This window comes from Crocuta crocuta, unplaced genomic scaffold (assembly GCF_008692635.1).
Source record: "Crocuta crocuta isolate KB4526 unplaced genomic scaffold, BGI_CrCroc_1.0 scaffold791, whole genome shotgun sequence".
NCBI classification, from domain to species: domain Eukaryota; kingdom Metazoa; phylum Chordata; class Mammalia; order Carnivora; family Hyaenidae; genus Crocuta; species Crocuta crocuta.
In genome coordinates, this window is record NW_027532408.1 from 1,096,414 (window position 1) to 1,123,427 (window position 27,014).

Below are 27,014 nucleotides of genomic sequence, written 5' to 3' on the forward strand. Positions count from 1 at the left end.
TACAATGAGGATAAAGTATTGCTGAGGTTTAAAAAGAAATTTCCTAAAAGTGCCAAAAACATAGTATTCCACAACTGCTAACTACTATGGTAACTATAACCATCAAGTCTCTAAAAGTCCCAGTTTAATTTTAATTTTTGTAAAGGTTTTACAAAACTTTAGTTTTTGTAAAACCTTTTGCTTAGAAAGCAAACTTGCTCAAATATAGATTGTCAAACTTTTGGGGCGCCTGGGTGGCTCAGTCAGTTAAGCATCCAACTTCGGCTCAGGTCATGATCTCATGGTTTGTGGATTCGAGCCCCGCGTCGGGCTCTGTGCTGACAGATAGCTCAGAGCCTGAGCCTGCTTCGGATTCTGTGTGTGTCTCTCTCTCTCAGAAATAAATAAAGCATAAAAAATCTTTTTTTATATTGTCAAACTTTTAAAAACTAAGACCTACAGTAAGAAATTATGGTCCAATATGCCCATATGTGTTGCTATTTTCTATTGTGATATTTTCTTCATTCTTTTCACTCCCAAAACACTTATGACCACCCACAGTATTGAGAAATATGCTCTAATACAGTAAGAAACTTTTGCTGTATAAAAATTCAGTTCATTTATAATTTTAAGGTGTATATCCAATGTATGTACCATTTTAAAGTATTAGTATGTTGATTAAAATCTATGCAAATCATAAACTTTTTGAAGCAGAGATTCTTTATAAATTATATATCTCGACAAATTGTTACATAGTACTTAATGTGAGAACTTCATACTGCTTGTACTGAAATCAGAAATTAAACCAGGTGATCTTCATATAATGAGTTTTAAAATATTATTCAGTGAACTAATGTTCTAAAATAAGATTTCTAAGTACTTTATTTTATTTTTTAAATATTTATTTATTTTTGAGAGAGACAGAGAGAGAGTTAGTTTGAGCAGGGAAGGGGTAGAGAGAGGGAGACAGATCTGAAGCAGGCTCCAGACTCTGAGCTATCAGCCTAGAGCCCAACATGGAGCTCAAACTCACGTACCACGAGATCATAACCTGAGCCACCCAAGCTGCCTCTTTAAAATAAGATTTCTGATGGTCTCATATTTATATATAATTTTTCTATAGACATGAGCTAAGGATAAAAGGAAACACCAAACTTTTAAAATAAGTAGAAAACATTATCTGCATCAAGTGTTTTAAGAAGCTTTTCATTTATATTACAATTAGCTGAACATTTCAGACATTAGTTTTTTATTTAATTTTAATAGACTACCCTTATTAGTTTTAATATGCATTATTTTAATATCATGATTAATGCCATTTTATATATATTGAGATCTTTCAGTTTTTCGTATGTAGACGAAATATTTTCCTGAATATGTTCCATAAATCTAGAAGTTCAAAAGTCCACTAATTTAATATAATAAAATGCCATTTATATATGGAATTCCTAATATTTTAAGCATTCATTTTTTTTTTAAAGCTTATTTATTTTTGAGAGAGAGACAGAGCACATGCACACGTAAGCAGAGGAGGGGGCAGAGAGAGAGAGAATCTCTGAGAGAGAGACAGCGTGAGCAGGGGAGGGTCAGAGAGAGAGAGAGACACACACAGAATCCGAAATAGGCTCCAGGCTCTGAGCTAGCTGTCAGCACAGAGCCCGATACGGGACTCCAACCCACGAACCGCGAGATCATGACCTGAGCTTAAGTCAGAAACTCAACTGACTGAGCCACCTTGGCGCCCCGAGAGAGAGAATCTCAAGCAGGCTCTGCACTGTAGCACAGAGCTTGATTCAAGGCTCAGTCTCACACACCATGAGATCATGACCTAAGCCAAAATCAGAAGTCAGAACCAAGAGAGCCACACAGGTGCCCCTTAAGCATTCATTTCAGAAAGATGACTTAATGAGTTTACTCAATTGTGTCACAAACTTATAAATGTTCTAGGTAAATAAAGAGGGGGGAAAACAGAAAATCCATACCTAATATTCTATCTGGTAAAACCATATGGATTAACCAAGCACGAGGTATTGAAGAATGGTATTATTTTATGGAAAATATAGTTTTAAAAGTATCTTCTGCTGTGAAATGGTTAAGTGGTGAAAGCCAAATATACTTGTGAAATTCAGAAATATTTTTTACTTTTAACCAAAGTACACTTAATGATTGGTTTCAACAAAGAAACCAAGCTATACATAAACTTGCTAATCTTTTTTTTTGGCTGAGAAGTTCTGTGCATTAACTGCTATGTCTCCACTGTCTACATTTTCCAACAAGATGTTATTACCATTCATCTTGTTTTCCAAAAACTTTATTTGAAAATAACTACCTTTTATTATTCTTATTTTGATCTGTTTGATCAAAAAGTACTGTAATTTTGTTATTAAATCCATAATCATTTAAAAAATATCTTATTCAACATATTCTTGATCTTAAATTAAAATGTGGCTTCAAAAATGAAAAATTACATATATTTTAATATGCATTTATATGTGTAGATATACAAATATATAAAGATATGTAGATATATATAAATATACCGAGGGAGTTAGGTACATTTGTATGAGATTATAACTTCCTAATCCACTCATTGTTAAATAAGAAAAAAATCAATGTACCATAAAAATGCTAAGTCTACTAAGCCTGCTGCCTTATTTAAGTAGCTACAAAGTCCAAAGAATAAACAGGAAAAAAGGAAATAAAACCGTTTTCATTTTCCATGCTAAGAAGGAGACACATTATTATTATTATGGATATATATACTACATTACTAGAAAAATTTTTATTTAGTCAAGCTTTATTTTTACTTACAGTTCTTTAATTTATACTCCTGTTACAAACATGATACATAGTTTTTTAAATAAGTTAAAACAGTAATTTCATTTTTTAAGTAAAATTGCACAAATAGTTATGTGAAAACTAATTTGACAATAAACTATTTGTAAAAAAAAAGTGGCACAAATAATAACTCCTCTAATAATGTAAAGTAGATCTAGACATGATAAATAATTCAACTGTAGGCTAAGATTGTTGCCTCAAGCATGGAAATTTGTAATGTTTAAGTATAAACTGTTAAAAAAGTTATCATCCTGGAAGCATATAAGAAACAAACTACAACTAATTTTCTAATAGCAATGGACAGGATGTTGCATACCTATTGTGTCAGCTTTGCTAAATCTTCGAGTTACAACATTGTTCATGTTTCCATTTTCACAGAGCTTCAATTCTGTGAGATATACTTCTACTTTGCAGTGCTTTACAAACATACCCTGTTCAACCACCTAAGAACCAAAAGAAATCAGTTAGCCAAAGCTCAATATATTTCACTGTCTCTAACAACAATCAATGTATTTCTCTAAAGACACTTTAGAAAAAAACTACAGATCTCCAATGAAAAATAACTATTAAAAAGAGTCAATATAAAATAGAAGATACCAGATAGTTGGAAAAGAAACATGTGGAAATTTTAATATTTAACAGAATATGAATAATCATATTAGACATTAACCAAGAGTTTGGAAAGGCATTCTACTGACCTATAAAGATATTTTGGTATACTATAAATTACAAATACATTCAATATTTATAATGGGAACGTTTACCCCAAATGTAAATACAGCTCTGATTAATGATCCACAACTACTTCTAGCTTTTAGTACTTCAGCTCAAGCAGAAAACCTTTAAATATTGTAAATTTTATAAAAGTTCAGTTAGCAACAGCTAAATCTACATATGTCAAATCACCCTATATGTTAAATCTTTTAAAATAACTCCAAATTACTGCTTCCAAAGTATTCAGCTATGGCCTGTAACTGATATGTTAGTTTTCCATTTAAGATGACTTTGTCTGACCTTTAAATATGCCCTTAGTAATTCTATGCAACAAATGAAAAAAAAAAGCTGCTAACCATGCAAGCAACAAAGCAGAAAAAGAGAAGAAATATATATATTAGGGTCACCTTTTAAATAAGTATATTTCCTTTTGATCTTCTAAAGGTTAACTGTAGGATTTCAGTCATGAACACTGTTTCTGAAAATAGTAATCAGCCTGATATGTGATACATTAGACAAATATGGCAAAAGGGAGGCTCCGAATGACTGTTGTACTCACAAGCTTAGCATCTTCAGTAAAGGACTTACAAATTTGTCTTTCACTTGCATGGACGCTGTTTTAGCTCAAAAAATTCAAGCGTAGCTTAGCTAATATTTAATGTCCAATCCAACACTAATTCTTGTGATACTCTCATTTATACTCTTAATCATATGTGTTTACATTCATACTTCTAAAACACACAATAGCCTGCATCTCTACATCTCTTAATTTTATAAACTAATATATAAAAAGTCTCTTAACTAATGAAATTTGATTTAAATCTCCTTATGCTTATTTATTTTGAGGTTAAGAATGTAGCAAAAGATACCATATCATTTAATTTTACAGGATTACTGGTAGGTATATTTAAGTAGAAAAACTAGAAATCAAATATTCCTATCAATCAGAAACTTCTACTCTGAGACTCTATATCTGAGTAAGTAATCCTAAAATAGTGTTAATACTAATCATTGTTAGGCTGGTAAAACTGAGGTGCCTACAGGCCTCATTTTTAGGAGGAAAAAATGGAATGACCAATAATAGAACAGGGTAATAGGATAACAAATCAGGATAAAATAACAAAAAAGAAAATCCCTTATTATGATTTATATTGAGATATGTATTTTTAGATAAGCCTATTCTTTAAAAAATGAGAATTTTTGTAATACCAAAATATATTTTCCTGGAAGAATCTGGTGATCCAACTATCAGAAAGTCATTGCAAACTATGAAAACAAAATGTCAAAAGATTTTTTTTCAAAATCCTCTTTATTGGGTTTTGGGGGTTTCCTCATCATTTTTTTTTCTTTTCTCCAAAACTACCTTATATTGTTAAAACTCTCATCATCAATACTCAAAATACTACTATTATAAGATATTTTACTTCCAAAAGTAGTGTATTAAAAAGATGTTCTTTGGGGCGCCTGGGTGGCTTAGTCGGTTAAGCATCCGACTTTCGCTTAGGTCATGATCTCGTGGTTCGTGGGTTCGAGCCCCGCGTCGGGCTCTGTGCTGACTCCCAGCTCAGAGCCTGGAGCCTGTTTCAGTCTGTGACTCCCTCTCTCTCTGACCCTCCCCTACTCACGCTGTCTCTCTCTCTCTCCTAGAAATAAATAAAAATATTAAAATAAATAAATAAATAAAAAGATGTTCTTTTAAAAAAAAAATGTGTTTGTCTGCCTGCCTGTTTTTATTTAAAAGAACCATACTACATGAGTAATTAAAACTTGAATACAGTACCTCCAGTGCAGAGAAAAATAATTAACATATTTATGTATGCGTTGTTATGGTTGTATGTAGATGATATATTTATGTAACATCCTCTTTATATTTGTTTATATAAAGTCTACTACCTTATAAAAAATACATGGAAAATAACCATTTAAAATAATGGCTACAAAGACTGTGCAACAGGAAGAAACAGGCTCATAAAAAACAAGATACAAAGTTATATTTACCTAATTATGATAAACATTAAAATATACATTTGGAATTAAGATTGGAATGTGAATATTCAAAACAGTAGTTATGCTTCAGAATTAGAGGTAACCCCCAAACATTTTTTCTTAATGAAGTATATTATATTATTATGAATAAGGAACAAATATAAAATGAAATCTGGCTCTAAAATTTAAAACTTATGGCTAAATAAAAATATTTCCATTAATTGATGGCCACAGTAAAGGTAAAATCTCTTTACAAGTGAGAGAAATAAAAATTTATACTGAATTAAAATAAATATAATTCCTATTTGTTCATTTTTATGTGAATACTAGCATTTTCCCCCTTTGGAAACAGCAAGTAATTTCTAAAGAAATCTGGTATCTAAAACAATTTGATAATATGGCCTAATGGACACAGTTACTATTTCTGAGGAGTTAGCTACATTGGTTTCTGAAGCACTTACTAAGTACTATGCTTATCCTGGTGGTAAAAATAGACAAGTAGAGAAGTCTAACACAATTTCAAAATCAGGTTTTGATGCATAAAAAAACAAATCCTACATGTGATATTCCATCCACAAATATTTCAGGATTTATTTCTTCAAAAACAAGGAATCAGAACCATAATACCATGTCACACCTGAAAAAAAACTTTAAAACTGGGGCTCCTGGGTTGGTTAAGCCTCCAACTTTGGCTCAGGTCATGATTTCATGGTTTGTGAGTTCGAGCCCTGCATTGGGCTTCTGTGCTGACAGCCGAGAGCCTGGAGCCTGCTTCCAATTCTGAGTTTCCCTCTCTCTGCCCCTCCTCCACTTGTGCTCTGTCTCACTCTCTCAAAATAAATAAACATTAAAATTTTTTTTTTAAACTTTAAAACTAATCCCTTAATATCAATTATCCGGTCAATATTCAAATTGTCCCTAGTGTGCTGTTTTTAATATGCTGTTTGAATCAGGATCCAAATCAAGCCCATACACAAAAGCCTCTAAAATGTCTTCTAACCACAAGTTCACCACGCATCTTTTTATTCTTGCAATTTTTAGTGAAACTACTTCATAGATGGTGAGATACATTCTAAAAAGGATGCAGATAGTATCTAGCTGCCCCTCTTTTTGTGATGTTGGTAAGCATTAATTAATCAGTGCTGAGATCAGGGACATAGTCATGCCCATTCATTTATATTATCATCTATGAGTGCGACCAAAACAGCAGAGATGAATACTTTCCAGAGACTACCATGGCTCACAAATATTTACTATGTGCCCTTTACAGAAAGTTTGGTGACACCAAGCATTATTTTATTTTTGATCAGTCTTGTAGGAACTCATATTTATTTTACTGATCTAATTTTACTGTTCTTTATGAGCCAACTTTATTTAATAGAGGTTTTTTCTATTTGATATTATTATTTCTTGATTAGGTTTAATTTCCTTTTCTTAACTCCTTGAGACAACAGATTTTGACTTCTTCTTTTCTAATATATGCATTTAAGCTAGCACATTCTTTCTAAGAATGGCTTTAATCATTCTTTTATGTTGTATTGTTATTATCATTCAGCTTAAAAATTTAATTTTACCTTGTGTTTCTTCTCTAATCTAAGGATTACTTTACAAGTATATTGTTCCATTTCTAGATAGCTAGGAGATGATCTAGTTACCTTTTTGTTACTGACTTCTAAATTCCTCTGGGGACAAAAAAGTCACCCTAATAATTTCTAACATTAGGAATATATTGGACTTTGCTTGATGGCCCAACATATGGTCAATTTTGGTAAAAATTCCACTTAAGAGGAATCTGTATTCTGCATTGACTAAGTGTAATGCATGTCAATTAGGTCATGCTGCTTAACCACGTTGTTCAAATCTGCTTCCAAGCTCAATCATGTGGTTGCCCACAGTTCTTAGAGCCTCTCCAGCTGTTGGCAGAGAATTTAACTCCTCATTATGTGAGTGCTTCTATAGGCTGCCTGCATGCCAATATGGCTTCACTCAGAGTGACTGATCCTAGAGAGAGAGCGAGAGCCCAACTGCACACACAAAAGAGCACTCTCCAAGTTAGAAATACTCTCCAGTATCTTTTGTTTTAGAAACAAATCCCAGAAGAGAAGTTACTGTCATTTCTGCTGTATTTTACTGGTCACACAGACTAACTCTGGTACAATGAGGGAGATTACACAAGAGTAAAAGTAACAGGATGTGGCAGTCACTGGGGAGTTTTTTGAGGCTGGCTACCACAGTCCACTCTGCCTTCCAATAAGTCACAGTCCCTCCTCACAAGATGCAAAATACATTTACTCCCTGCAAAGCCCCCATTAATATCATCCCATTATAACATCAACTCTGAGTTTAGAAACTTGTCATCTATAACTGGATCCAGGTATATAAGGCCTTGGATATAGTTTCTTAAACATCTTGAGTACAGTTCCTTTTTATCTACAATTTTGTGAAGTACAATGTAAGTTTTCTGTACAACCTACACCCTAAATAAAATGGTAGGGCATAAAGAAGACAATTTTTTAGATATTCCTGTTAAAAGAGATGGGGTGGGGTGGGGAGAGAAACAAAGGAGTTAATGGTTCACAGAAATTCTGAAATCCACCTGGGCAAATACTTAAAGTTCCTTAATCATGGCTTATTCTCTGCCCTTACCTGAAAATGACTCTTTACAACATTTCTGTTTTCTGAGTCACACTTTTTTCATGAAAATTAGCACATGTGCAGTTGAGTAAATTCTTAGTCTGATCTCTGCTTGTAAAAGTCTTAGAGATCAAAGCCCTCTTTGATTTTACAGTCTCTGTAGTCCAAGATGGTAGGAGTTCTTGAAAACACCACACGTCTCCAGTGGATCTCACTGGAGTCTCATTCCATTAGACAAAAGTCACAACCACAAATGTCCTCTAGATATGTCCTATTTTGGGTTTATGCTGAGAAGGCTGAAGGGCAATGCTTTTAAGCTTCTTAGAAGTTCTACTGTTCTTAGAAGCCACATATTGAAAGAAAGTGTGAAGTAAACCCCGAAATGCTTTAAAGGATCTTTTGTCTGAACAGAATTGTGAGGCACCACCTTTGACTTCTCTGAGGTCTTAATAAAGAATTTTACATGGGGCACCTGGGTGGCTTAGTTGGTTAAGCGCCAGACTTCGGCTCAGATCAGGATTTCATAGTTTGTGGACTTGAGTGCCGTGTCAGGCTCTATACTGACAGCTCAGAGCCTGGAGCCTGCTTCGGTTTCTGTATCTCCCTCTCTCTCTGCCCTTCTCTGGCTCGTGCTCTTTCTCTCTCTCTCAAAAATAAACAAATATTAAAAAAAAAAAGAAGAAGAATTTTACAATCATACACTTGGCTTCAACTTTAGACCATGCTTTCCTGAGAGTGACTTAAGTTTGATCTTTGCTTGGGAACACATCAGAGTTTCAGCACTGTCACCTGGAGAGGCCATCAATCTTCAAAACTAGTAAAGTCTTGGCTCCTTTTTAATAGCCCTTTCTTTCATTTCTCTCTTCCTTCTCACATCTGACTATATGCAGTACAAAAAGAAACCAGGCAGTACCTTCAATACTTTGGCAGATCATTCAGCTCATTAGATATTTTTTACCTTTCAATTTACTGCAGTAGACATGCTGCTAAACTTTCTGCTACCTTATAACAAAGATCACTTTCTTCTGGGTTCCAATAAGATTTTCCTCACTTTCCTGTGAGTCTTCACTGGCAGCCTCCTCAAAGTCTAAAATTCTGCTATCAATTCAAGGCACTCTAAACTTTCATTAATACTCATAATTTCTTACAGCTTCTACTCTCTGCCCGGTTCTAAAGCCACCATCACAGTTCAAATTTTGATAAGGCAGCACACGACTTCCAGGTACCAAAATTAGTTAGTAGTTTTCCTTTATATAATTTTTTTGTTTTGTTCTGTTTTGAGAGAGAGAGAGAGAGAGAGAGAGATTGACCACAGAGTGGGCAGAGAGAGAGAATCCCAAGCAGGCTCCATGCTCACTGGGAGCCTGATGTGGGACTCCCACAACCCTGGGATCACTACCAGAGAAGAAATCAAGAGTCAGACATTCAACCAACTGAGCCACCTAGGCACCCCAGTGATTAATTTTCTATTGCTGCATAATAAATCACCCCCAAACTCAGCAACTTAGCATTATTTCACATAGTTTCTGAGGGTTAAGAACCTGGAGCAGCTTAGCTGGGTTGTTCTGCGTAGGGTCTCTTGTGAGATTACAGTCAAGTTGTAAGCAGACTAAGGCTTCAATTATCTTAAAGCTGTAATGACAATGGAGGATTCACTTCCAAGCTCACTCACATGGTTGTTAGCAGGCCTCCATTTCTCTCTATTGCCCAGAGATCTCAGTTCCGTACCATGTTGAGCCACTCCACGGGCTGCCTGAGTATGTAGTTAAACTCCCCAGGATGAGAAATGAGAGAGAGAGAGCAAGAGGGCATGTGCACCCAAGATGGGAGCTTAGGTGTCTTTTATAATCCCATCTTTTCTATTTTAATGAGGTATAATTGAAGCATAACATTATATTAGTTTCAGATGTAAAACAAGGATTTGATATTTGTATACATTGTCAAATGATCACTACAAAAAGTCTAGTTAATGTCTGTCACCCTATATACTCAGAACATTTTTTTCTTGTGATGAGAACTTTTAAGACCTACTCTTAGTTTTCAAAAATGTAATACAGTACTATTAACTATAGTCGCCATAACATACATTACATCCCCATGACTTACCTATTTTATAAATGAAGTTTGTACCTTTTGACTCCTTTTACCCTAAAATCTAATCTTGAAAGTGATATATCCACTCTAATTTCTGCCATATATTACTGCCACAAGGGACTACCTAACGATGTGGATATAAAGAGGTTGTCTTGGAGGCTACTATCTTAACTTATACACTAATATTATGTATTTTAAGTTTATACATATATCCATCCTAATAAGATATTACTACAATTTTAAATAGTCTGCCTTAAGATTTATTCACAATATTTACTTTTGTCAATCTACATTTATCCTGGGTCTCCAACCTGCCATATGGGATCATTTTCTTGCCATTTTGAAAACTACTTTGTATTTCCTTTAGTGCAGGTCTGTTAGTAACAAATTCTATCAATTTGTTTATCTGAAAATAGCTTTATTCACTACCTGAAGAATCCTTTTCTGAAGGATCCCTTCCTTGGATACAGAATTCTAGGTTGGCAGTGATTTTCTTTCAATATGTTGAAGATGGTCTGTTATTTTTTAGCTTTCATTTCTTTTGAGAAATCATTTCTTTGTTTATTCTTTCTTTGATGGTAAACAGACCTTTTTTTTGGCTACTAAGAGGAATATCTTTCTGCCTTTGCTTTTGAACATTTTTATTGGGTATGGTTTCATTTGTATTTTTTTTTTTTTTAGTATGAGTTTGTTTCAAAGCATTTGATTCTGTAGCATGTTGTCTTTCACTGGTTTTAGAAAGTTCTCAGCTTCTTCTCAGGTTCTTAATAGTTTTAGAAAGAATTATATTTTGTCCTTAACAGTTTTATCCTTCATCTGTGTCCAGCGTTACTTCTGAAAATTTTGTTGTTATTTATTTTTGAGAGAGGAGCAGAAGAGAGGCAGATGGGGGGGCGGGGGGAGAAGAGGAACTAAAGTGTGCTCCACTCTGACAGCAGTGCGCCCAATGTGAAGCTCAAACTCATAAGCCACAAGATCATGACATGAGCCAAAGTCGGACACTCAACCAACTGAGCCACCCGGGCGCCCAGTCTCCAGAGTTACCTCTATGCTATTCCGCCTTTTCTTTCCTTCTGAGAGTCCATTTATATGTATATTAAATTTATGCACGGCGTTTAAAGTGTCTTTGCTTATTTCTGTATTTCCATTATTCAGTGTCTCTAAGCTTCAATCTGTATATATTTTTTAGAGTTTATTTTGAAAGAGAGAGGGAGCAAGAGCAAGAGCGGGGTCAGGGTAGAGAGAGACACAGAATCTCAAGTGGGCTCTGCAGTGTCAGCACAGAGCCCGACTCAGGGCTCAATCTCACACAATGTGAGATCATGACCTGAGTCGAAGTCAAGAGTTGGAAACATAACTGACTGAGCCACCCAGACACCCCAGGTCTATACTAATGTTATCATTTAGTTTACACATTTTCTCTTTGGTTCTGTTTAGTGTTTTACCCAAACACTGAGTACTTACTTCTTAATTTTTTTCATATTATTTAGAATTATAGAATTCTATTTGGTTCTTAATAGTTTTAGAATTATATTTTGTTCTTAACAGTTTTATCCTTCAACTGTCTTATTTTTAAAAATAATAAGCAAAGTATTTATTCATATTCATTTATTGTAGAGGGAGAGTGTGTGCATGCTTGCACAAGTGGAAGAGGGATGGCAGCAGGAAGGAGGGATGGTGGTGGAAAATCTCAATCAGGCTCCACAGCCAGCACAGAGCCAGACTAGGAGCTTGATCTCTTCATCACATGATTGTGACCTGAGCTGACATCAAGAGTCAGATGCTTAATCGACTGGGTCACCCAGGCTCTCCATAAGCACAGTATTTTAAAATTTCTGTCTATTAATTCCATCATCTGGATTCTTTATGGGTCCTAGACCCATATTTCTATTATTTATTGTTTCTCTTAGATTTCGGTTGCATTGTATGCCTTGTTCATTTGCCGGTTTTGTTGTTGTTTCAACTAAATGCCTAACACAAGAAGTGGAACACTGTCGAGATGATTTGAGGCCCAGAAAGACGGTTAACCTTGTTTCTGGATCACAGGTAGGGGTACGACCAATCCCAGATTCTTCAATTCAATCAGAGATTAGTAAAATCCAGAGTTGGGCTTCAGAACCTAAAAAAAACCAGTCTACTCTTTCAGTAAATTTCACTGTCCTAAGAGTCACATGGGGCAAAGTAAAAATGGAAATTCCCAGACTTACTAATTTTGGAGGAAGACACATTTCAATAAAAGCTCCAGATAATTTTATGTATACTAAAGTTTAAATATTATTTTAGAGGTTAAATAAATTCAAACTATTTTATTAAAAATAAATGTATGGCATCCTAACAAACTTTCTTTCATTCCACCTGTGTGAAGTTTTCATGTTTGTTTTTCCTTTAATTTGCTATTAGACTCAGATTTTAAGAAATCTCAACACAACCTCTTCCAAAAAGTAATGTCAATAAAATTGTTGGTTCATCCTTTTACCATACCAAATAACTATAGTGTGTAATATGATATCTTTACTAAGAAAAAAAAAGTATATCATTAAGGTTAAAGTAATACAGTTTAACGTATTTGAAGATATCCCAGGCACTAATTTTTCTTTATCCTAAAAATGAAGTTCTTCTTCTAGATAGATTTAGAACTAAATAATCTATATTCAATTGGTCAGAACACTCAATTCTCCAGCAACTACAGATAAAGCAATAAGTCATCTTATACATCTAAGGCCACCATTCCTAAAAGACAGAAATCTTAACTTTGAAACCGCTACAAGAGAAGGCTGAGTAAAGCTAAGGGACAAATCTAAACTGAACTAATCAAAGGTACATTCACACTATATTTAGAAAACAAGATTTACCTTTTTTTTTTTTTTGTATTTGAGAGAGAGTGCATGCACAAGCAGGGGAGGAGCAGAGAGAGAAGGTGAAAGAGAGAGAAGGCTCTGCACTGTCAGCACTGAGTCCAATCCCACAAACTATAAGATAATGACCTGAGCCTAAATTAAGAGTCGGACAGTTAACCAACTAGGCCACCCAGGCACCCCAAGTTTTAATTCTATACCTAAACCACCAATATACAGATACAAATTGTTAATAGAGCAATTCTGTAGCAGTTCCAAATAAATTCATGTATGGTTTGATCTATTAGAGGCTTATATCCTGTGTTACATAAACCAATTGGCTTTTTAATTATTTCTGTGTGGAAAAAAACAAAACAGACAAATAATTATATACTCAGAGATTCTGGTCCCCAAACCCTTCCTTTCTCCCTTCCCCCTTCCCTGCCTGAAACACTATTAAATACTTGTATAAGATGGGCAGACCTACTTTATGCATTCAGTGTTCTGCTACAATGACAACACCCTTACTTTCATAAATGACTTTTTAGTTCCTAAAAGTAAAAACAATGGGCCATTTTTTTTTTTTTTTTTTAATTTGGACAGAGAAAGAGAGAGAGAGGGAGGGGCAGAGGGAGAAATACAGGGTTTTCATCAGGCTCCACACCCAGCACGGAGCCCGACACAGGGCTTAATCTCACAACTGTAAAATCATAACCTGAGCCGAAATCAAGAGCTGGAGTCTTAACCAACTGAGCCGCACAGGTACCCCAATAATTGGTCATTTTTAATGTTTCTAAACTACAATTGTAAAACTTGCAGCAGAGTGGCTAAGAAAACAGGCTGCCTAAGTTTTTAAACTGATGTGACTTTCTTAAAGACCCTGAATCTGTCTACCTCTGTCCTCATTCCCTTATCTATAAAGTGAAGATAAGAATACCTACCCTACAGAGCTTCCTGTGAGGATTAAATTAGTAATAATGTATAATTTGCGTATAACATTATATGGGTAGCAAATAGTAAATCTTCTATAGTTGTTAGCTGTTATTACTATTGCACAGTGTAAAAGTAACATTTTGATGGTCTTTTTCTCCTAGATAATTGATGAGGCTTCATAAGTCATTAAACTAACAATAAAATGTGAACTACTGAAGAAAAATATTTTTACTCAGTTATGCTCAGTATGTACCTTTCGTGCTATTGGTTCCTGACCTTCCATCAACGTGTACCAGCTGACAAGTTTATTCCAGCCCTCCGTTGGCAACAGTATGTAATCTAATTCATCAATAAGATGTTCCTTAAGTGATTGGGCATCACCATCTGCAAAAGAAAAAAGTAAACTCGATACATAAAAAGAAACAATAGTACATATATCTAAATACTAGAGTGTAACTATCACAAATTACTTAAATTCATGGAGACTAATTTAAATATTTAAATAATGAGTTCTGAAGAAAGTTCTGAAGAAATTCACATATAAATCTATAGATTTCAAAATAAACTGTTCCTTTGAAAAGTTTCAAAGTGTATCAGTAGTCAATGAACAGTGTTTAAAGACATAATTTTTTTACTAAGCTCTTAAAAAAATAAGGTGTAATCTTAAAAAAATACCAAGGGATCTGTAGGGAGAGTGTTTCCCCAATATTTTAAGTAGCAGATATTCCTCACATGGTAATAGTGGTCATTCTAGCATTAGCTCATGAAGAAAATTCAGAAGCAAATCAATAACCTTTTACAAATGACTCCAGAGCATATGGCCTGGGAACCTTGATGGTAATCAATAAAGGGCATCTTGTAAACCAAATCTTTACTCCAAAAGGCACACGATCTAGATTCCTCCCCAAATCTAAGGCAGATATAGTCGTTCTGATGTGGTTCCAATTCTACAATCATTTTCAAAATTCTGGTTAAACTAAAAATTTACTGCACGGCAGGCCAGATATCTAGAACAATACCATGAGTTGTACCTATATGACAGTCCTAATGTAAGACTCATTTATTATTATCTGGTCCTGTTACCTGAAATTTCCAAAGTGCAGAAACAGAAACAGATACAGTTCACTGAGTTACACATAACATAAAGAAAATTTTCTCAATTTGAGTCAGTCGTAAGTTAACAAACATGGAAAGCAAAATTGCTCTTAGTAGCATCTCACTGAGAACACATATTCTTAATCAGACATTACAGTATAAAACAAGAAGCAGGAAAAATTCTGAAAGGATTAAAAGAACGTTATTTATTCCATCTAGGATCAATCTATGGTCACAGAATCACACTAAACTTTGAGAAAACTTTCAGATAGAGAAGAAATGGTAAAACTCTAATTTGTATTAACACAAACTTCAACAGTAGATGCAAACTAAGCATTAATTTTTAAATTCAGTTTTTTTTTTATAGTTTATTTATTTTTGAGAGAGAGAGAAACAGAGCATGAGTGGGAGAGGGGCAGAGAGAGAGGGAGACACAGAATCTGAAACAGGTTCCAGGCTCTAAGCTGGCAGCACAGAACCTGATGTGGGGCTCGAACCCACTAACCGTGAGATCTGACCTGAGCCGAAGTCAGACGCTTAACCGACTGAGCCACCCAGGTGCCCCTAAATTCAGTTTTTTTAAGCCTTAGCTGTAATTCTAAATTCTTGATGAAAATTGATCATTTGGAACATATTTTCAGAACCTGCTGAAGGTGAAAGAAACTTACATATTGTAAACCCCTCTAAGCATCATATCCTATGAGACATATTATAAGAGACAACCATGTTATCTCAGTTTTCAAAGCAATCCTGTAAGATAGGTATCTTCATTTTAGATTAGAAAACATTTTCAGGGAAATTTAGTAACTTGCTCAAGATCATACATACAGAAAACTGCAGGTACTGTGAAAGATGTTACTACAGAAAACACTGTTAGGTGACTTTTCAAAACAATATTATGAGATAGATAGCTCCAAATTAATTAGTAAACAGGTTCTGCTATTGATTAATTAGCCAAAGGTTACACACAGAGAAGACTGTAGAAACTGGATTAAAACACAGATTGGCTTACTCTAACATCTATTTTCTTTCTACTACTGACAGATTGCCTTGAAGAAAACGTGGGAAAAGAAAGTTGAAAAATTAAGACTTTTAAGCGTTTTCTGTAATAATTCAAGAAGTTGAGTAAATGATTTTACTATGTACCAGAATCAAATAGTAACTTTATATCTAGTGGATAATATTTGCTACTTCTGCATTTACATACATAATCAATACATAAGTGATAAACAATAAACTGTACATATTTAAAGTGAACTATGTGGTAAGTTTTGACAGATCAATACAAATGTGAAACCATCACCATGACCCAAATGGTGATATATCCCTCCTTCTTGAAGGTTTCCTAACGGTCCTTTGTAATCTCTCTTTTCTGTCCATTCATTTTTACTGTCCTGTCCCCCCCCCCAAAAAAAATCACTTATCTGTTTATCTGTATTTTGCAACTATAGACTAAATTGCAGTTTGTAGCATTTTATATGAAATATGTCTGTTTTTTGTTACTACAGGCATTTTCTGGAATCTCATATAAAAATTATATGTACTGTTTTTGTTTGGCTTCTTTACACTGCATAATTATCTTGAGAATCATCCTTATTCTTAAGTATCGGTACTTCATTCCTTTTTTTAAGTTTATCTATTTATTTTGAGACACAGAGATGCATGAACAGGGGTGGGGCAGAGAGAGGGAGAGGGAGAGAGAGAATCCCAAGCCCCACGAGGGGCTCAGACTCATGAAACCACTGAGATCATGACCTGAGCCAAAACCCAGAGTAGGACGCTTAACCAACTGAGCCACGTAGGCACTCCTATACTTCATTCCTTTTAACTGCAGAGTAGGATTTCATTATATGGATATACTATAATTTATTTATCCATTTAGCTATCGTTGGGTGTTTGGAGTTGTTTCCAATTTTCTCTATTACAAGTAACACTGCCATGAACATTTGTGTATAAGTTTTCATATGGATATATGTTCTCATTTCTTTGGGTAAATTTGTAGGAGTGGAATGATTAGTTTCTACAGTAAATATAGGTTTAGGTTTTTAAGAAAATTTCCTATTTCATTTCCAAAAACAGTGTATACAAGTTCCACTTATTTCACAACCTTATCAACATTTGAGTATCATTCTTTTAAATTTTAATCATTTTGATATACATATAGCAGTACCTCACTGTGATTTCAAACCTCATTTCTCTAATGACTAATGATGGTAAGTATCCACGCAATTATGTAGTTTTTGAAAACTCTATTTTCTTTGGTGAATCATCTGTTCAAATCTTTTGCCTGTTTCCCACTAGGTTTTGTTATATTAATATACTTTCAATAGTTCTTTATTCTGCATACAAGTCTTTTATCAGCTAGGTGATCTGCAAATATTTCTCCCACACTGTGGTTTGTTTTTTCATTCTTTTAACAGTTATCATTTGAAAAAGCTTTTGTTACTGAACATAGTTTTTTTTTTCTTTTATCAGTTGTGTTTTTTGTATCACATTTAAGAAATCTGCCTAACACAATGTCACAAAGATTTTCTCCTATTTTTAATAGTTTATACGATCTGTTTCGAATTTATTTTGTATATGATGCGACGTATGGATCAAAGTTCAGTTTCTTGGCCTTCTCACACAGCATTTGTTTAAAAACAGGGTCCTTTCTCTACTGAAATTCTCTTACATCTTTGTCTAAAATCAATCGACTACATATGTGTGGATCTACTTTTGGATTCTCTAATCTGTTCAATTGATCCTTGTCAAACACTGTATACAAATATTAACTTAAAATTGATCAAAGTCATAAATGTAATAGCTAAAACTATAAAAGTCTTAGAAGAAAACATAGGCATAAATAAATTTTCATGATTGTAGATTAGGCAATGTCTTTTCACACCAAAACCACAAGTAACCAAAGAAAAATATAAATTGGACTTAATCAAAATTAAAAACTTTTGCACTTCAAAGACAAAACCACAAAAGTAAAAGACAATTTACAGATTGGGAGACAGTTTTTGGAGATCATTTATCTGGTAAGGGGCTGGTATCCAAAATACATAAAGAACACTTAAGACAGAAGACTAAAAAGACAAGAAGCCCAATTTAAAAATAAGAACAGGATCTGAACTAACATTTCTCCAAAAAGATTTATAAGCAGCACCAATAAGATACTTAACATCATTAATCACTAGGGAAATACAAATCAAAGTTACAATGAGATATCACTTCACATCCAGCAGGATGGCTATAATAAAAGGACAATGTGTTGGCAAGGAGAAATTGGAACCTCTGTATACTGCTGGTAAAAATGTCAAATAGTGCAACTATTTTAGAAAACAGCCCAACAATTCCTCAAATAGTTAAATATAGAGTTACTACCTCACCTAATTCCACATGTAAGTATGTACCCAGAAGAAATGAAAATACACATCTACACAAAAATTGGTATGTGAAAAAGTTCACAGCATCATTAACCAGAAAGTGAAAACTCAAATGTCCATGAGTTGATGAATGGATATATTAAATGTGATATATCCATGCAAAAAGAAAATTACTCATTCATGAAAACGGAATGAAGTACTGATTCATGCTACATGGATGATACTTGAAAACTTTGTCCTAGGTGCAAGAATTCAAATGTTAAAGGCTACATACCACAGGATTCCATTAAGATGAAATATCCATAGACAGAAAATAGATTAGTGGTTGCTTAGAGTTGGGGGTTTTAAGAAGAGATAGGAAGTGATTGCTATGGGTACAAAGTTTCTTTCTGGGGTGTTGAAAATACTGTGGAACTAGATGGTGATGGTTGTAACTCTGTGACTATACTAGAGACCACTGAATTGTATAATTTTAAAAAGATGAATTTTATGATACATAAATTCTATCTCAATTTTTTTTCTATCTCAGTTTTTTAGATGCCTACTAGAAATGTGATTGGGAATTATGTTGAATCTAGATTGACGGAGGAAATTTAACAATAATGAGTCTTTGCTCCACCAACATGACTTGTCTATTCAGGTTTTAATTTCTATGAGTAATGTCTTCTACTTTTCAGTGTATAGGTCTTGTACTTTTTGGGGGTCAGATTTATCCATATTTAAATTTGTTGATGTTACTATAAAATGTATTTTAAAATTTTCTATTTGTGTTATTTCATTGTTAGCATATAAAAACACAATTGGGGGCACCTGGGTGGCTCAGTTGGTTGAGCATCCGACTCTTGATTTCGGCTCAGATAATGATCCCAGGACGTTGGAATTGAGCCCCATGTCAGGCTCCATGCTCAGCGTGGAGCCTGCTTGATATTCATTCATTCATTCATTCATTCATTCATTCATTCTCTCTTTCTCTCTCTCTCCCTCTGCCCCTTCTCTCCTATTTGCTTGCTCTCTGTATAAAATTAAAATTTAAAAAATACAAATGGGTTTTTAAATAACAGTCTTATGTCCTATAAACCAATCTTATTTTAGTCCTTAGAAACTGTTTTTTGTAGATTCCATCAAATTTTCTACAGGGGCATAGTTATCTGTGAATAAAAGCAGATTTATTACTTCTTCCTGTACAATTTGTATGCTTTTTACCTCTTCTTGCCTTACTGCACTGGGTGGAACCTCTAATAATGTCAGCTGAAGAGCTGAGTGGATACCCTTGCCTTTTTCATGTCACCTGTAGGTTTTTTGTAGAAGCCCATTATGCAGATGAGGACATGTCCTTCATTTTACTTTTATCTTACATGATATATTATCTTTTTATCTTAATAATTTTTAATGTTTATTTTTGAGAGAGAAACACACACACAGAATCTGAAGCAAGCTCTAGGCTCTGAGCTGTCAGCACAGAGCACAATGTGGGGCTTGAACTCACAAACTGCAAGACCTTGCATTAAGCTGAAGTTGGACGCTTAACCAACTGAGCCACCCAGGAGTCCTGATATGCTATTTTTTAAACACATATTTCTATATGATATATATATATATATATATTTCATTGTTGGACTGTATTTACTAAACTTCTGTTTAGACAAGATTGTGGTCTAGAGATTTCGTGGAATGTCTCTGTAAGATTTTGGTATCAATGTTTCATATCATGAGTTGAAAAGTATTATGTCCCAATTTTTTGGAAGAGTTTTGTAAAATAGGTATATATTTCTCCTTTAAATATTTGGTGGAATTCACCAGTGGCACCATTTATATCTGATGTTTCCTTTGTGAAAAATTTTAAACTACAAATTCATTTTCTGTAATTGATACAAGGCTATTCAGGCAATCTATTCTTTTGGAATGAGCTTTGGTAGTTTTGCTTTTTTCACCTGGTTTGTTGGATTTAATGACATAAAGTTCATAATAATTCTTTACTGTCCTTTTAGTAGCTGTTGATTCTGAACTGGTGTTACCTCTCTTGTGTTCTGATATTGGCAATTATGTCTTTTCTCTTTCTCTTTTTTTAATGTTTTTTTAGAGAGAGAGAGTGTGCATGCGCACACGTACATGCAGGAGAGGGGCAGTGAGAGGGAGAGAGAGAATCCTAAGCAGCCTCCCACTGTCAGCACAAAGCCCAACACAGGGCCCCATTTCTCAATCTCACGAACTGTGAGAACATGACCTGAGCTGAAATTAAGAGTCAGACACTTAACCAACTGAGCCACCCAGGTGCCCCCTTTCTCTTTTTCTTGTGATCAACTAGATACAGACCAATTTTATTATTTCACAAAGAACCAGTTTATTTTTTTCTTTTTTACATTCTTTCTTCTGTTTAAGTTTGATCTGTTCTTTTTTAGTTTCTTAAAAACCAAAATCACTGATCTCAGACTCTCATTTTCTTTATTTGTGCATTATTTATATATTATATAATTATATTCTGGTATAGCCACTCCAGCTTTCTTTTGATTAGTGTTATTAGCACATGTATTACTCTTCTATATGCTGCATAACAAACTAATGTAGCGGAGGAAACAATACCCATTTACTATCTCACAGTTCTGTGAGTTACAAGTTCAAGTGGGTTCAACTGGGTTCTGTACTTACTTCATAAGGCAGAAATCAAGAGGTAAGATGGGCTGATCTCCTATCTAGAGACTCTGGGGAAGAATCTGCTTCCAAGCCCATACAGACTGTTGGCAGAATTTAGTTCTTCATGACACCAGGTCTGAGGTAGTCCATTTCCTTGCTGGCTGTGAGCCTGGGTCTCTCTCTGTTCCTAAAGAATCCCCTGCCTTCCTTTACACATGGCCCCTCCATTTTTAACCAATTAGCAATGATGCACTAATTCTCATGCTTTGAATCTCTGACTTCTGTCACCAGCCAGAGAAAAGTCTCTGCTTTTAAAGGGCATTTGTGATCAGATTAAACCTGCTGGGATAATCTCCCTTTTGCCATATAACATAAATAATCCTGGGAATGGTATCTCATCCTAATTCACATGCTCTACCCATACTCAAAGGGGAGATGATTACATAAGAGAGAGAGTAGTCACTGGAAGCCAGTATTTACATGTAATGTGATTATTCATAGAGAAGAGTTTAAATCTACGATGTTGCTCATTTGTTTTGTACGTTTCACTTGTTTTTTCTACTAAAAATTTTTTTAAACATTGATATTTCTCCTGATTATGTGTCATATTTTTCTGCTTCTTTGCATACCAGGTAATACTTGATTGGATCCAAGACATCATAAATTTTATCCTGTTGGATGCTGAATATTTTCCTATTCCCGTAAGTACTCTTGCATTTTGTTCTAAGATACAAAGTTTGACACTTTCAGGATAGGACAGGACAATTAATTTTTGCCTTATTATAGTGACAAAACTGTTCTCAGTAGTATACTCCATGAATTATAAGGCTTTCCACTCTATTCTTGGTACTATATGAGCCCCAGTGATTGTTCCCTCTAATTCTTTTGGGTGCTTCTTGGTCCTATATGAGTCCCAATGATTGTTCCCTCTAATTATTTTGGGTGCTTCTTTCCCTAGCCTTGGGTAACCCCTTCACATACATGAGATAATCAAAATTCCATTGGAGATTTGAGAGACACTCTCTGTATATCTCTAGGTCTCTCTCTATCTCTTTTCTCTGGTCATTCCTATCTGGTACTCTGAACGGGAACTCTGGTGGTCAGTCTCCCGGAACTCATACTCTTTCCTCAACTAGGGGGGACTGCCAGGCTCTACATGGGTTTCCCCTTCTGTGTCTTGTTTTGAAAACTGGTATCAACGCAGTAAGCTGAGGCAATCATAGGGGTCACCTCATTTGTTTCCTATATCTTGAAAATCACTGTTCTTTGCTGCCTGGTATCCAGTGTTCTAAGAACCATTGATTTATAGATTTTGTCAAGGTTTTAGTTTGCTCAGGTGGAGTAAACCTAGTCCCTGTTACTCCATCTTGGCCAGAAACCGAAGTTCTGGTACTTATGTTTTATTCTCTTTAAATGTACTGAGAGGTATAGAAGACTGGTAAGTAGTGAGGGTTGGAGAAGATTGATGTAAAAATCCAAGAATGTAAACATGTATCAGTGCTGTACAACTTAAAAAAAGAATCCCTTAGGAATAATGTAGCACTTCCTCCAAGTAAGATAATGCTTTCTAAGTTACATTCTTCATTTAAAGATGTGAATCTCTTTTAAAGAAAAAAATCTGTCATGATACATAGTAATAACTAATTATGGTAGTTATGTGAGTTCAATAGGTCAAATCTATTATACAAAGAAATTTTCTTTTTAACATTTATTCATTATTTTGAGAGCCAGAGAGAGACAGAGCTTGAGCAGGGGAGGGCCGGAAAGAGAGGAAGACACAGAATCTGAAGCAGGCTCCAGGCTCTGAGCTGTCAGCACAGAGCCCAACACAGGGCTTGAATTAATGAAGTGCAAGATCATGACCTGAGCCGAAGCGGGAAGTTTAACTGACTGAGCCATCAAGGCACCCCCAAAGAAATTTCTAATCTATTTACGTTAACATTTCCCATATTACATATATTTTCTATAACATATTTAAAATGAACACATTTACAACCTGACTGAAGAAAGGAAATAATGACCTTTGAGAAGTCCAGAGTTATCAATGGGTCCAGGATATACATTTTGATCTCCCATCTGGTATTTGTCCCAGCTGTCAAAGCCAACATATTTTTTCCACTGTTTGAACCAGCGACTATCGACTAGGTACCTAAAAAAGAAAAGAAATCAATAAAGGAACTATAGGAACACCAAAGAAGCTATTTTTGATACTTCATTTTATATGAAAGTACATGCCTACTTCAAAGGATTATTGAGACTATAATGTGACTTAGTATCTGAGAAAAAATACTTCACTTGTATAAAGTGTTATTTCTACTGGTCTATAAATATCTACTATTTGAGGACAAGTATTGACATACATATTAAAAAAGAATCCTTAACAGTACCTCTTAAAAAATGCAATAACTATTAAATAAAACATCTGATAATAAAACAAAAACTCAAATGGTAATCTTAAGAATCAATCAAAACAAATTTTAAAATACAACATGATAAACTATAAAGAAATATGAAAGTTCTTTTGCGAAAAACTTACAGAGACAGTATGTTAATTTTATATATTTTACTCAATCTTTGTGGGGAAAAGGAAAGTGGATTATTAAAGGTTTGCAAGATCAATTATAATAACTATAATAAAACATCTCTTTAAAACTATAAAAATAATTAAGTTATTCACTAGCAGAAGTTAAATAACAACAATACTGTCTCCATGTGTTTTTCATAGAGTAGTAAAATCTGCTGGGGCAAGCAGAATTGTTTATTGGTGGGTTTTTTTTCTGATGGTGTCAAAAGTGTGGTACCAAAGCACTATAAGCATTACTGAAACTGCATTCATCTTATTTTAAAATATCTAGAACTGGCTTCTCATAAGATGACCAGTAACAGAAGAAGTCAAATAACGGTGTTCTAGCAAAGAAAACATAAAAATCATAAACCTAAAATACTTTATAAATTTATTCTATTTTATACCTACTATGAAATAATGCTTTGCCACGGAGTCATAATTATTTTAAATTTCTTACCAGAAACATTTTCCCCACACTTACCTAGGTTTAATCACAAACATAGTCAAGAATAAAGGTTAACAAGATTCTTTAAAGCCCACACGTATTCTAACACAGGTAACCAAGTTTATTTGGAGAACATCATTATAACGTATCTGTGCTTAACACACGCAGCATGAAGTAGAGGAATGAAATCCTGCAGTTATATCTGAAAATATCTCAAGCAAATTCCCAGTGAATATTCATCAGCAGTTTAGTTCTCTAAAAGTGGGTTTTGTAGAATTATCTACACACTAGTACTTCAAATCTATGGTCTAAAACATTTTTAGAATGTCTCCTGAAATGTAAATAAAATATTCAGATGTTTAATTTCCTTTCTTTGCAAACTAATGTCACACACTAAAATGGCCTTTCCTCTTTCCATCTATTTTTTTTTTATCATTGTGCCAACTTTATAGTATCTTTATTACTTTAATCTTAATCTTGATTCTTTTAGGACAAGTTCCCCAGCTCGCTGTTTTTGCCAACTGCCTTTACTATCCTTGGCCATATGCTCTTCCATGTGAATTTTAGAGTCAGTTTATCAATTTCCACAAAAAATACAATTAAGATTTTGATTGGAATTGCACTAAATTCATAGGTTAATGGGAATACTATAAATAACTAGTGATTTGTAAAATTTACATTAAAACTACCTAGGAAATACTATCCAAGTTCTATTTATATTTATTTAAAAGATACTTCTAAAAGATGTCATTTTATCTGCAAAAGTATTTAATAAATTCTTCAGTGTCATAGTAGAGGTATGTACTGGATATACTCATCTCAGCTTTTGCCATAATATTTCTAGTTCAACTCTCTCCTAGATCTTGAAGTGACTACTTTCTGTATAATAATACTACCATAGGAGGATACTTTCCTATTCATTCAATGGATATTTATCTGCTTTCAACATTACTTCCAATTGAAAAGACCATCATATTTCTATTGTAGGCCACCTATATCTTATTTGTGGAATTTTGTGATAATGAAAGATGAAGGAAATATAGGAAAAAACAGAAACATCTATTACAAAAATAATATGTAGACTTCTCCACTCTGGAAAACAGTATGGAGGTTCCCCCCAAAATTAAAAACAGAACTACCCTATGACCCAGCAATTGTACTATGAGGTATTTATCCAAGGGATACAGGTGTGCTGTTTTGAAGGGACACATGCATAATGCTTACAGCTGGCCTATCGACAATAGCCAAAGTATGGAAAGAGCCTAAATGTCCATCGATGGATGAATGGATAAAGAAGATGTGGTATATATATACAATGGAGTATTACTCGGCAATCAAAAAGAATGAAATCTTGCATTTGCAACTATATGGATTGAACTGGAGGGTATTATGCTAAGTGAGATTAGTCAGAGAAAGACAAATATCATGACTTTACTCATCTGAGGAATTTAAGATACAAAACAGATGAACATAAGGGAAGGGAAGCAAAAATAATATAAAAACAGGGAAGGGGACAAAACATAAAAGACTCTTACATATAGAGAACAGAGTGTTGCTGGAGGGGTTTTGGGAGGGGGCATGGGCTAAATGGATAAGGGGCATTATGGAATCTACTCCTGAAATCATTGTTGCACTGTATGCTAACTTGGATGTAAATTAAAAAAATTAATTAACAAAAAAGGAGGGCACTTGTAGGGATGAGCATGGAGTGTTAAATATAAGTAATGAGTCACTAAACTCTTCCTGAAGCCATTATTACACTATATGTTAACTAACTTGGATTTAAATAAAATGAAAAAAATAAATAGTTCAAAATTTTAAAAAATATGTGGACTTCTCAAGTGTACTCAAGAAAGATAACAATACTTGATGAGGTTGACAACTAAATAAAATTTCAAGATGTATACATAGATTTGTTATACTGAAAAACTCAACCCATAATCTGTGTGTCTGCCAAAATGTTAAGACTCTTCAATTTGAACTGATAAAAGGCTACAAGAGAATCAGTACCTCTCAAAGATTATAAATAAGTAAACAAAGATAGGACTTAGATATTCTCAACAGCACTTTTTAAAAAATATTTATTTCTTTTTGAGAGAGAAGGGGAGAGGGAGAGAGAGAGAGAGGCAGAAAGTGAGCAGGAGAGGGACAGCGAGAGAGGGAAACATAGAACTCGAAGCAGGCTCCAGGTTCTGAGCTGCCAGCACAGGGGTCAAACTTAATAGTCTTGAGATCATGACCTGAGCCGAAGTCGGATGCTTAACTGACTAAGCCACCCAGGTGCCCCTCTCAATGCACTCTTTTTAAAATTTATCTTTATAACCAAGGATACAAGAGATCTGTATGATGAAAACTACAGAAAACTTATGAAGGAAATNATAAAAATAAAAAATAAAAAAAAGAAAAAATTTATCTTTAATTTTTTTTTTTTGAGAGAGAGAGAGACAGACAGATTGTGAGAAGGGAAGGGGCAGAGAAAGAGGGAGACACAGAATCTGAAAGAGGCTCCAGACTCTCAGTTGTCAGCCCAGAGCCCAACATGAGGTTTGAACTCACGAGCTGTGAGATCATGACCTGAGCCAAAGTCGGACACTTAACTGACTGAGCCACCCAGCCGCCCCTCAACACACTCTTAACCGTTGGTGTGCTATCAGGATCCAGATGGGACCAATTTTTAAATAGCTACAACTATTTGTTAAGATTGATTTTTCATAACTTTTATTCTTAGACCTCTAAGAAAGAATAAAAGTCATGAAATAATAATCATTATAAATAGTTATAACTTGGGGCGCCTGGGTGGCTTAGTCGGTTAAGCGTCCGACTTTCGCTTAGGTCATGATCTCGCGGTTCGTGGGTTCGAGCCCCGCGTCGGGCTCTGTGCTGACTGCCAGCTC

At 34.5% G+C, this 27,014-nt stretch overlaps 1 protein-coding gene across 3 annotated transcripts in view; it reads right to left on the minus strand.

Moving 5' to 3' along the window:
• The window catches only part of USP15 (ubiquitin specific peptidase 15), a 117,743-nt gene that overhangs the window by 73,610 nt on the left and 17,119 nt on the right, over positions 1-27,014 (minus strand). For all 3 annotated transcript variants that reach the window (XR_013338735.1, XM_077778809.1, XM_077778808.1), the window contains exons 2-4: positions 23,131-23,258; positions 14,266-14,396; positions 3,134-3,260 (exon numbers count right to left, since the gene is read on the minus strand). Coding sequence is in view for 2 of the 3 variants with exons in the window: in XM_077778809.1 (XP_077634935.1) it covers positions 3,134-3,260; positions 14,266-14,396; positions 23,131-23,258 (386 nt within the window). In the remaining variant the exon portion in view is untranslated. The remainder of the gene's footprint in view (positions 1-3,133; positions 3,261-14,265; positions 14,397-23,130; positions 23,259-27,014) is intronic.